At 36.3% G+C, this 12,059-nt stretch overlaps 1 protein-coding gene across 2 annotated transcripts in view; it reads right to left on the reverse strand.

Moving 5' to 3' along the window:
* Positions 1-12,059, reverse strand: part of LOC131223770 (cytochrome P450 714C2-like) — a 44,868-nt gene that overhangs the window by 2,735 nt on the left and 30,074 nt on the right. For both annotated transcript variants that reach the window (XM_058219265.1, XM_058219264.1), the window contains exon 4: positions 8,647-9,010. In XM_058219265.1, coding sequence (XP_058075248.1) covers positions 8,647-9,010 — 364 coding nt within the window. The remainder of the gene's footprint in view (positions 1-8,646; positions 9,011-12,059) is intronic.

Here is a 12,059-nt window from a genome sequence, read left to right on the forward strand (position 1 = left end):
GGTTGGTGATAGAGAGCCTCTTTGCCCTTATAAAAATTATCCTAGAGTCCCTAAATCTCTTTATGACTTGCACTGCAACGTCATCTCTTTACATCATGTATTCAGGAGAGGAAGAAGAGAAGCTTCGAGTTGAAAGCATTGTTCATCTTCTCTACCAAGATACGACTACCACCATTAATGGCAAAAAATGTAGGTAAGGTTTTTGTTTCTTCTTTCTTCGTAGTTTGACATATAATGTTCCAAATCAAGATTACATCCTTGCCTCATAGATAGGTATTTTGTCCTTTTCTCTTAGGTAAAGGATTTTAAAATCCACCTCACCTTTGTCCTTTTTTCTTGGGTAAAGGATTTTAAAATCCACCTCACCTTGAAACAGAAGAAGCGGCATATAGATCCCTTAAGTAACATGGATTTCATGCACCTTTTTTCTTAATGATCTTTCTTGTTATACATGTATATATGTTTGATGTACTCTAAATCCGAACTTTATAATGAATTGTCTACAATGTGAAAACTATTGAAGTTCTATATTCTAACTTTAATGGTTAACATTTATCTAAATATTTTATAGGCGGCTTACCTCTTATGGAAACCTACTATGGGGAGAACCATTATTTGAACTGTGCATATAAAATATCAGCTTGACAGAAAACTCCAATGGACCACACCAATAGGAGCCATATAAAATTGCTATTAGAATCTTCGAGTTCACGCAGTGTGGCAAACCTTAGTTTTGGATCAGGATGATAGTATCTTCACTTCATCCCAATGAGTTCAACTAATTAATGGGTTTGATGAAAGATGCACACCATAGTGGCCCTACACACAAACCTAAGGTATGTGGATTGTACAATTGTATTATGGAAAATGATATATATATATATTATTTGTGAAAAAAGCTTGGTTTTTTTTCACCTTTAGGAATAGTCTTATATCGGATAGGAGAAAAGAAAATTTTCTCTTAATAAGGTATTGAGTGCCTTAATATTTGCTTGGTGAGATAGAGGAGTACCAAGACTTGCATGTTCCAGTGTGCGCATGCGCTCAAGATCAGGCATGGTCACGGACTCGATGTGAGGGCGTGAGCAGGTGAAGTAGTGTAGTTATAGAGGCACTAGTTGTGCGCTTTGTACTTTTCAAAGTACTATGAGTAAGAGGTCTGAGGGAGACCTCTCTGCCTTATAAAGGAACTGTGGAGCTGTTTAAAAGGCCTGGTGTAACTTCTCATTAAGTAATTAACAAGACCATGCAGAAACTGTTGTATGTGGCTAGCTCAATAGTCAGAAACGACTAGCCACTATCTAAACGACTAGCATGCAGCTAGTCTTCCACATGTAAAATGGTCAGAAACTGCCAAAAAATGGCTAGTTTCTCACCAACAGTTAGAAACAGTCAATCGCAATAATGACCTTCGACCAAAACATCCAGCCACCCTTGCCTATATAAATAGAGCTTGGCTGGTTCATTTTATCATCACAAATAATTTGAATCATTCTCTCATATGAACTAGTAAGCTCCGAGTGTTCTCTAATCAAGCCAGCAGGTTCAATATGAGCTTGAGCTATCAAGTCCACAAGACCCAGAACCAGTATTGTGGTCTGATCCAGCAAAGCCAATATTCTACTTTCTATTTCTCTTTTCATTTGAGATTTTTTTTTCTTTTTTTCGATTAGAAAAACTATGTTTATAGAGTTCCATTAGTGGTTCCTTCGTACTTGCTAAATGCGGAACAATACACAAGCTCATCATATCCTGAAAGCTATTTGCCTACAATCTATAAGCAGTCTTAAGTATTTTTAAAAGGGAAAAATAACACTTTGAGGACAATGTGATCACACATGCTTCAGCCTATCCTTAATATTATATTTTTTTAATTTTCTATTTCCTTCTATTTTATAGTAATGATAAAATTGTAACTTTAGATTATCAAATCTCAACATTCTTAAAACGTTATTTGTAATGGAAATTGAAGGCATATCCTCAATTAAATTAATGAACCAAGATCTGATTCGGCACGACCAGTTCGACGGAACCAACTTTACAAGGTGGCAAGACAAGATAAAGTTTCTACTGAGGGCATTAAAGATTTACTATATCTTGGATCCTAATCTTCACCCACTATTTGAAGCAACTGATGAGGACACACCCGAACAAGTTGTTGAACGTAACAAATGAGCTGAACATGAATTGTTGTGTCATTGACATATTCTGAATGCGCTATCTGACTATTTATATGGTTTGTACACGGAAACTATATTTGTAAAAGAAATTTGAATCGCCCTAAAGTTCAAATACAAACCTAGAAAAAGAATCAATAAGTTTCTAATAGCTAGGTACTTCGACTTCAAGATGGTAGATAATAAACTGATAATGCCCCTAAATCCAAGAATTGTTAATTGTAAACAAAATTAATGCCCTTAAAATTAATTTCTTTGAATCATTTCAAGTCGAGGCTATAATCGTAAAATTGCTCCTAATGTAGAAAGACTACAAGAAGAAGTTGCTGCATAAGACCGATGAATACATACTTGAACAAATCCATAAACATTTGAGAATTGATGAAGAATCCCACAACTGTAATAAGAAAGTTGAAAATGAGAATTCCTCGTCTAAAGTACAAGCAGTAGAAAAGACCTAAAATAAGAATCCCGAGAAGGATGATTCCCTAAAACCAAATAAAGTAAAATTCAAGAAATCACAGAAGAAGAACGAAAATTTTAAAGACCCTTGCTATGTCTGTGGAAAAACCAGGTATTATTCTTGAGCATGTCGATTTCATAAATCGAAGAAAGAAGCAAGTGCAGTTGAGGATGAAATAGTTATTATGATCATTGAGGTTAACACGATCCAAGGAAAAGTCCCCGGTTGCGATACGGCTGCCACAATCCATGTCTGTTATGATAGGCCAGCCTTTAAAACCTATGAATATGTGGCCAATGGTCAAGAAGTCCAAATGGGTAATGAAGTCCAATCGAAGGTCATGGGAAAAGGAACTGTGGAACTGGTGTCTACCTCTGGTAAGAATGTGATATTGACTAACGTGTTGCATGTCCCATACATGAGGTGAAACTTAGTTTCTGAGATCTTTTGGAAAAACTTGGGATGCAAGTAGTGTATAAATCGGACAAGATGATTTTGTTAAAGAATGAGAACTTTGTCAGAAATGGATAAGCTTGTAATGGCATGATTAAGTTTTTCTTGAATGAAAGTAGCACTCCTGTGTATATGGTTGAATCTGTAGTATTGTGGCATGGTAGATTAGAACATATATGATATAATACCTTAAAATGCATGGCCAAGCGTGGCCTAATCTCATACACTAATAATGAGAATGATAAATGTGAAGTGTGCATACAGTCCAAAATGGCAAAGAAACCGTTTCCAAGTGTTAAGAGATCATTTTAAATATTGGATCTTGTGCACACTGATATTTATGAGTTGAACAACATTCTTACTTGTAGCGGTAGAAGGTACTTTATAATATTTATTGATGATTTCTTTAGATACGTGTCTGTCTACCTACTAAGGAAAAAAGATGAAGCACTAAGCATGATCATTCTATATAAAGGGGAAGTGAAAAATCAATTAAATAAGAAAATAAAATTTCTCCATAGTGACAAAGGAGGAGAATACTTCTCAAGTGAATTCTCTAACTTTTGTGAAGAACACGGCTTGATACACCAGTGCACTATACTATACACATTACAACAAAATGGCGTAGTACAAAGAAAGAACAAGATATTAGTAGAGATGGTCAATTCAATACTAATACAAGAAAAGTTGCCACCTGTTTGCAGTGTATCACATCTTAAATAGGATTGCATTTAAGAAAAGCAAAACCTCACTATGAGGTATAGAAAGGTAGGAAACCTAATGTAGGGTATTTTAAAATGTAGGGATGTCTCCTGTATTGCAAGACACATGATAACAAAAGAACCAAGTTAAGACCTAGAGCTATCAAGTGCGCATTTGTAGGGTATGCACAAAATAGCAAATCCTATAGACTCCTAAACTTAAAGTCTAACAATATCATAGAATTTAGAGACGTTGATTTCTTTGAGAACTCACTATCCTTAGAGTCAAAGGATAATAAAATCCAAACTCCTTAAAGTGAACTAATAAGTAAAGCTCCATAAGAGGTTGAAGCTCTAAGTGAATCTTATAGGAGCTAGAGGGTAAGAGTAGAGAAGAGTCTTGACTCTGAACAAATAGACTGTCAACATATATTCTTTTTTTTAATCTCGTATAAGGTGATAGAGAGAATGTTATTAGGAAGATACTTATAGTAATGAATATAAAAGATGACCCTAAAAACTTTAGTGAAACTATGTCTTCTAGAGACTTAGATTTTTGGAAGGAAGCCATCGGTGATGAGATGAACTCGATAATGTCAAATCAAACATGGAAAATGACGGACTTACCTTATAAACCCATACGATGTAAGTGGGTATTTAGGAAGAAATACCTTACTGATGGAATTATCCAAACCTTTAAAGCTAGATTAGTAACTAAGGGTTTTAGACAAAAAGAAGAGATATATTATTTTAGCATATATTCTCCAGTAGCTAGAATAACATCCATTAGGATTTTATTTGCGCTAGCATCCATACATCATCTTCACATTCACCAAATGGATGTAAAGACAGCTTTCCTAAATGATGACCTTAACGAGGAAGTATACATAAAACAACCTAAAGAGTTCATCCTACCAGGTAATGAGAAGAAAGTTTGTAAATTGATTAAATTTTTATATGGATTAAAATAAGCACCCACATAGTAGCATGAGAAGTTTGATTCCAAAATAATATCTCATGGTTTCATGTATAATGTAGCTGACAAATGCATATATTTTAAAGTTAACGGTAATTGTATAACTATTATTTGTCTATATGTTGATAACATGTTAATAATAAGTAATAAAATGAAAGGTGTAATTGGAACAAAGAAGTTTGTCTTCCGTATTCAAAATGAAGAATCTTGGAAAAATGGATATTATTCTAGGTATCAAAGTTAAGAAACATAGTGGGAGTCATACGTTGTGTCAGTCTCATTACATTGAAAAGATACTAAACAAGTTTAATCATCTAAATATAAAGTAGGCAAAAACCTCGATTGATCTAAGTATCAAGCTAAATGAGAACAACGAAACTTCAGTTACACAACTTGAATATGCTAGTACTATAGGCAGTCTAATGTATATTATGCAATGCACTAGACCAAATGTTATATATGCAGTGAGTAAACTCAGTAGGTTTACTAACAATCCTAGTGTAGAATGCTGGAATGCAATCAGTAGAGTTTTAGGTTATTTGAAAGCAATCAAAGACTTAGAGTTGTTGTATTCAGAGTTTCTAATTGTATTGGAAGGATATACCGATGTGAGTTGGATATTGAGTGCATGGGACAACAAGTCCACTATATGGGGTGGGTCTTCACTGTAGGAGGTGCAGCCGTATCTTAAGGATATAAGAAACAAACCTGCATAACTCACTCGACTATGTAATTTAAATTTATAGCCTTAGCTACGACAAGCAAAGAGGCTAAGTGGGTTAGGAATCTTTTATTAGAAATCTTGTTCTATTTAAAACATTTATCAGTTGTTTCACTACATTGTGATAGTGAATCCACATTAGCTAGAGCCTACATTGATACTTATAATGGAAAAACTAGACATATAAGCCTATGACACAACTATGTGACACAATTGATTCAATATGGAATTATTGTAATTTCTTATATGAAATCAAGTAATAACTTAGCTAATCTTTTTACTAAACCTCTAAGGAGTGAAGTAGTAAGGACAACATCTAAATGGACAGGGTTGAAACTCTTCAACCAATTCCACCAGTAATGATAACCTAATGTAATATTAAAAAAATCTTTAAGTTCAAGTTCAATGGGTAAAAACAAGTTACCGACACGAGGAAAGTTTCAGCACTAAAATTATATATAACATCATCCAGAATAAGTAATGTTGGGTGTTATAGATAAAGAATTAAATCTTAGAGCTCTTAATGAAATCTACTCTAAAAGGACAAGTGTCTTAGTAGTAATAGAGACGCTAAAAGGATTTCACCTATATAAACATAGAAGTGGTGTCGTCTATCATTCGAATTAGAGTTTCTCTCGGGATTGTTCATGAAACAAGATAAGCACATGGCCATTATATGTAATGAGCAAGATTTATGGGAATTCAAATAACACAAAGTGAGTATGTGTGTAGTATCTCCGGTTCTATCATCTAAAAATAACTGGTTCAAAGCTGCGGCTAACAGAATTTTTTTATATAACTTTGAGATATTTACACTAAGGAAAGATTCAAATCAAAAGATATCTTTTTTTATGCTTATAAGTTGTGTCTAGGCTGGCAGATATATTATCTTTAAAAATTAATTTTCAACCAAGTGGGAGATTGTTATGGAAAATGATATTTGTTTAATATATATATATATATATATATATATATATATATATATTATTGTTTGTAAAAAAAAAAAAAAAAAAACTTAGTTTTCTCACTTTTGGGAATAGTCCCATATTGAATAGGAGAGAAGAAAAAATCATCTTAATAAGTAAGGTGTTGAGTACCTTAATATTTGCTTGGTGAGATAGGGCTCAAAATAGGGCACAGTTACGGTCTTAGATCAAACTTGATATAATGGCATGGCCATGTGAGGCAGTGTAGTTGTAAAGGTGTTAGTGAAGCAGTTTTACACTTTGCAATTTACACATGCGCATCATGTTGCAGATGGGTTGCTCCCTCACAACCTTATGTGAACCGGTGCAAGGCAGGTGCGAGTCGTAGTGTGATAATCACTAAGAGAGATGGGTTGCGCACGTGTGGCAGATGGGTCGCTCCCTCATGACCTTACACGAACTAGCATGAGGCAGGTGTGAATTGCAATACAACAATGCCCCAAGAGAGAAGGGTTAGGTGGCTAGGTTCGGAGTGTTGTAGGTAAGAAGTTTGAGAAATGCTTCTCTGCCTTATATAGGAGCTTTAGAGCCATTTAAGAGACCTAGTGTAAGTGCTCATGCAGTAATTAACTAGACCATACAGGAACTGTTGCATGTGGCTAGCCCAAAGGCTGCTAGCCACTGTGTCTAAACGACTAACATGCAGCTAGTCTCCCACATGCAAAACGGTCAGAAATTGCTGAAAAACAACTAGTTTCTCACTAACAGTCAAAACATTCAATTACAATAATGACCCTGAACCAAAACATCCAGCCACCATTGCTTATATAAATAGAGCTTGGCTGGTTCATTTCATCATCACAAATAATTCGAATCATTTTCTCATATGAACTAGTAAGCTCCAAGTGTTCTCTAATCAAGCTAGCAGGTTCAATACAAACCTGGGCTAACAAATTCACAAGAACCAGACCATTGTAGTGGTCTAATCCAGTAAAGCCAATCTTCTAATTTCTATCTCCTTTTCCATTTCAAAATTTTATTTTTTTGTTTTCATCTATAAGAAAATTTGTGTTTATAGAGTTCCGTTAGTGGTTTCTACATGGTTCTTAAACACAAAACCACACAAAAACTCATCGTATCTTGGAAGCTATTTTCTTGCAACCTGTCAGTAGTCTCAATTATATATATATATATATATATATATATATATATATATGAATAATGCTTTAAGAACAGCTTGATCACACATGCTTCAATTTATACTTAATATTACATTTTTCGATTTCTTATTTCTTTCTATTTTTGTAGTAATTATAAATTTGTAATTTGAGATTATTAAATCTAAACACAATGTGTACTACAAGTGGAGATTATGGTCCAATGATCCATAACTTCGATACAATGGGATTCATCATCGATGGACCATGCAAAAATATAAAAAAATCTCCATATTAGAATATCTTATCTATCAAATATGCAGCCTTACATTGGTTGTCGGGGAATCATTCCTATATTTCTTTTCTTTATTGTTTCCTTATTGGCCACCTTTGGAAGGTTTAGGATTTTCCATCAAGGAGATCCGCTATGAATAGACCATACTGATTGTGTCGTACGATCTTAATGGTTTGGATAACTGAACAATGGACCCTACTTGTACAACTCTAAAACCTGTTGTATAAGGGTGCTGAATCGGTCAGGTAGTGACCATGGGGCCAACCTTGATGCATGTGTTGTATATCCACTCCGTCCATCTGTTTTTACAGCTCATCTTAGGAAATGGGCCCAAAACTGAAGCAGATCCAAATCTCAGTTGGACCACACCACAGGAAACAATGGTGGTTGACCATTAAAAACTTTGTGGGCCGCAAAAGTTTTGGAACAAGCTAATATTTATATTTTCCCTTCATCCATGTCTGTTTGACCTCATCGACCGGTTGGATAGAAAATAAATATTACGGTGGGACCTGGGAAGTTTTTAATGGTAGGTGTTCAATCCACCTAAGATTTGAACCTTCTTCAGTTTTGGGCCATGTCGTAAAATGAGCTGGAGAAGCGGATGCACATCATGGATATACAACATCTTACATAAAGGTGGGCCCACGGTCTGTATTCGTGTCCATTGCATAATACCTCTTACTACACAAGGTATTATTGTAGGTGCATATATAAGCTTTGAGTGGTTGTTTGTGAGCATAGAGCCAAAGTATTTGGGAATAAGTTATAACATACCGTTTTCATCCTACGGGTCATATCTGCATCCGGCGTGTGGGCACCACAAATGTCCATCACTTCAACGCGCGCACGAGCTTGCCAATCAGGATTCAAGGCAAGGAGCATTAAGCACCACGTGGCAGTGACCGCGGTGGTCTCATGCCCAGCAACATAGATGTTCTTGCAGTTGTCTACGACAAAGCGGGTAGCTGCATCAGGCCCACCATGATCAACGGTGGATGCCTCAAGGATAGCATGTAATAAATCTTTATCAGATGTAGTCGTGTATTCTTCTTTGTGCTCCTTAACTAGATCCAATATCAATGACTGAATTTCTTTGTCCAACCTCCAAATGTGTCTATTGTTCTTAGTTGGAAGATATCTTGCATAAGGAGAGTAAAAACAATTTGTTAAAATGATATTTTCATTTTCGTAATAATAATCGAGAGTTTTGCTAAGCCCACATGGATGGCAGTGGATTAGGTCCTGAGCGTGGGCCCACCTTGATGTATGTAATGTACATCCATGCCGTTCATCTGTTTAACAGATCATTATGCCCAAAAATGGAGGAGATCCGAATCTCATGTGGACCATACCACAGGAAATAATGGTGAATGACCATTAAAAACTTTTTATGGGCCACAAAAGTTTTGGATGTGTTTTATTTTTAGGATCATGCTCTAAAAAAAGGTAGCAAAACGGATATATAGACAACGTAGATATACAATACATACATCAAGGTGAGCCCACGCTCAAGGCCACACCTAATCCACTTCCCACATCAAGATGTATAAGTCAGCAAATGCACATAACATATATGCCAAAAGTGTCATACAGGTACAATATCCAAGTCATCCGTCATCAGGTTGCCCATATGTCGGTCGACCAGTTAGTTCTAATATCATGGCACACCGAGTAGACCACCTTTATCTTATGGTAGTAGCATCTACACGTGAGGTCTACACGGTGGATGGCTTGGATATTGTTGCCATCCTGACATATGTAAGGGTGGCTATGGGCTGGATTATAGCTTGCATGGCCCGACAAGCTGGACCAGCTTTGGACCAGGCTTGGACCTGCTAGCTTGCCTCGTGGGCTAATTTTGGGCCTAAATGCATGGGCCGATCAATTTTCAAGGTCGGTTGAAGGTCAATTCATTTTGGCCTAGCCCAACATGAATATATATATATATATATATATATATATATATATATATATATAGAGAGAGAGAGAGAGAGAGAGAGAGAGAGAGAGAGAGGGGAATGGTCACCTGTGCACCAGTTCTCGTGATAACTTTTTGAAAACTCATCTCCCGTGATATGAAACCAAAATCTGAACCGTTCATGTGATACAGCACCCCATGAAACTCCTAGAGCCCAACTTTTACCCTAATCCAAAACTTTAGTAAGCCATGACAAAATGAAATAGTTTCCTCCCTCGAATTTTCTCTCTTTTGCTATGCCCACCAAAGTTTTGAATAAAGGTAAACGTTGGGACCTCGGGTTTTTATGGGGTACTACATCACTTGGAAAGTTCATAATGTGAGCTCATATACCGGGAGATGAGTTCTCAAAAAGCTCTCACAAGTTCTCACGAGAATTGGTCCACGGGTGAGCATTCCTCTCTCTCAATGTATACGTGTGTGTCATATCCGGCAAATATATCATTTCAATTAATGTTAGGTAACTCATTCTTCTTGAGTATAGACGGTTCATTTCATTCCTCTAAAGCCTCTACCTGTCTCACCTGAACAATGGCTCAATCAATAAATTCAAGTGGAAAATAGAGGTTTCATCAATTTTCAAGTTACATTGAGTTAGGGCCTGTTTGTTAACTCTTAAAATTAACACTTAACACGGAATTGAGAAAATGCCCCATATCAAGAGCTGTTTGTTAAAGTCAGAATCGGAAAGCGCTAGGTGATTTTCTGCAATATTTCATTGAATTCTTTTGGCGATGGGAGTCTAGCTTAACGGTGAATGCGGAATGCGCTCCATAAATTTTTCTATTTAAAAAAAAAAAAAAAAAAAAATCTTTCAAAATTACCCTTACTATGGAAATTTTCTCTTTTAAATTGGTTGCGTAATAGAGAACTAACTTTTAACTTGCAAAACTTATTTATGCCCCACCATGATTTATGTGTTTGATCCACACCGTCCATCAACTTTTTCAAATCATTATAGAGCAGAGCCCAAAATGAGGTATATGTAAAACTCAATGGGCCCACACCATAAAAACCAATAGAAATTGAATAAAACTCAAGTCGACCATTAAAAACCTTTTAGGGGCCATAAAAGTTTCGGATCAAGATGATCTTTTTTTTTTTTCCCTTCATCTGGCGTGTATGTCCTAATTAACAGATTGAATGTTAAATAAACAGTACAGTGGGCCTTAGGAGAATTTTAATGGTCGATATCCAATCACAATTCTTTTCCTGTGGTGTGGTCCACCTGAGATATATCCCTCTCATTTTTATTTTTATTTTTGTGAAGCTCTAAAATGATTAGTAAAAATGGATGAACGGAATGGATGAAACACATACATCATGATGGGGCCCACAGCTCACCGACCACCAGCCACAGGGTTGGTGGCAGGGTAGATACGTGTCGTGGGAAGACGAGCGCCTACGCTCCTCGAGCTCCGAGTTGTGCGAACGGTTCAAAGGAGATCCAAGTTACATGGGCCCGCAATGATGTATTTATTATATCCACACCGTTCATCCATTTTTCGAGATCATTTTGCATTAGCCAAAAAATGAATCATATCCAAAGCTAAAATGGACCGCACCAAAAATAGCAGCGGGAAAAATGATTTTCACCGTTAAAAAATTCATAGGGCCCGCATAATGTTTATTTTCCATCTAATCTGTTCATAAGGTCACAAATACCTAGATGAAAGGTGAAAACAAATTTCATATTGATCCAAAACTTCTGTGACCTCCAAAAGGATTTCAATGGTGGACGTTCAATCCCCCACTACTTTTTACAGTGTGGGACACTTGATCTTTAGATCTGCCCTATTTTCGGCTCAAGCCTTAAGAAGAGCTCCAAAAATGAATGAACGGTTTGGATATAACACATTCTTCATGATGTGACCCACAGAACTTGCTGGTGTGTGGTACACCATCCAATCTGCTTCCATCCAATAACGCGGATTAGCTATTGACATGTTGATTAGGGAGAATCGTGACAGAAGTGACGTCACCAAGTCATGTGGGACCCACCATGATGTATCTGTTGTATCCACACTGTCCATCCATTTGGTGATATCAGTTTAGGGTATGAGCCAAATAACGAGGAAGATCCAAAGCTCGAGTGGACCCCACAACAGAAAACAGTGGAGAGAGTGTCGTCCACCATTAAAAATTTCTAAGGGCCACATAAGTTTTCGATTAAGCTAAAATTTGTGTTTTACCTTCTTTCATGTCAGTC

The sequence above is a fragment of the Magnolia sinica genome, chromosome 13 (genome assembly GCF_029962835.1).
Source record: "Magnolia sinica isolate HGM2019 chromosome 13, MsV1, whole genome shotgun sequence".
NCBI classification, from domain to species: domain Eukaryota; kingdom Viridiplantae; phylum Streptophyta; class Magnoliopsida; order Magnoliales; family Magnoliaceae; genus Magnolia; species Magnolia sinica.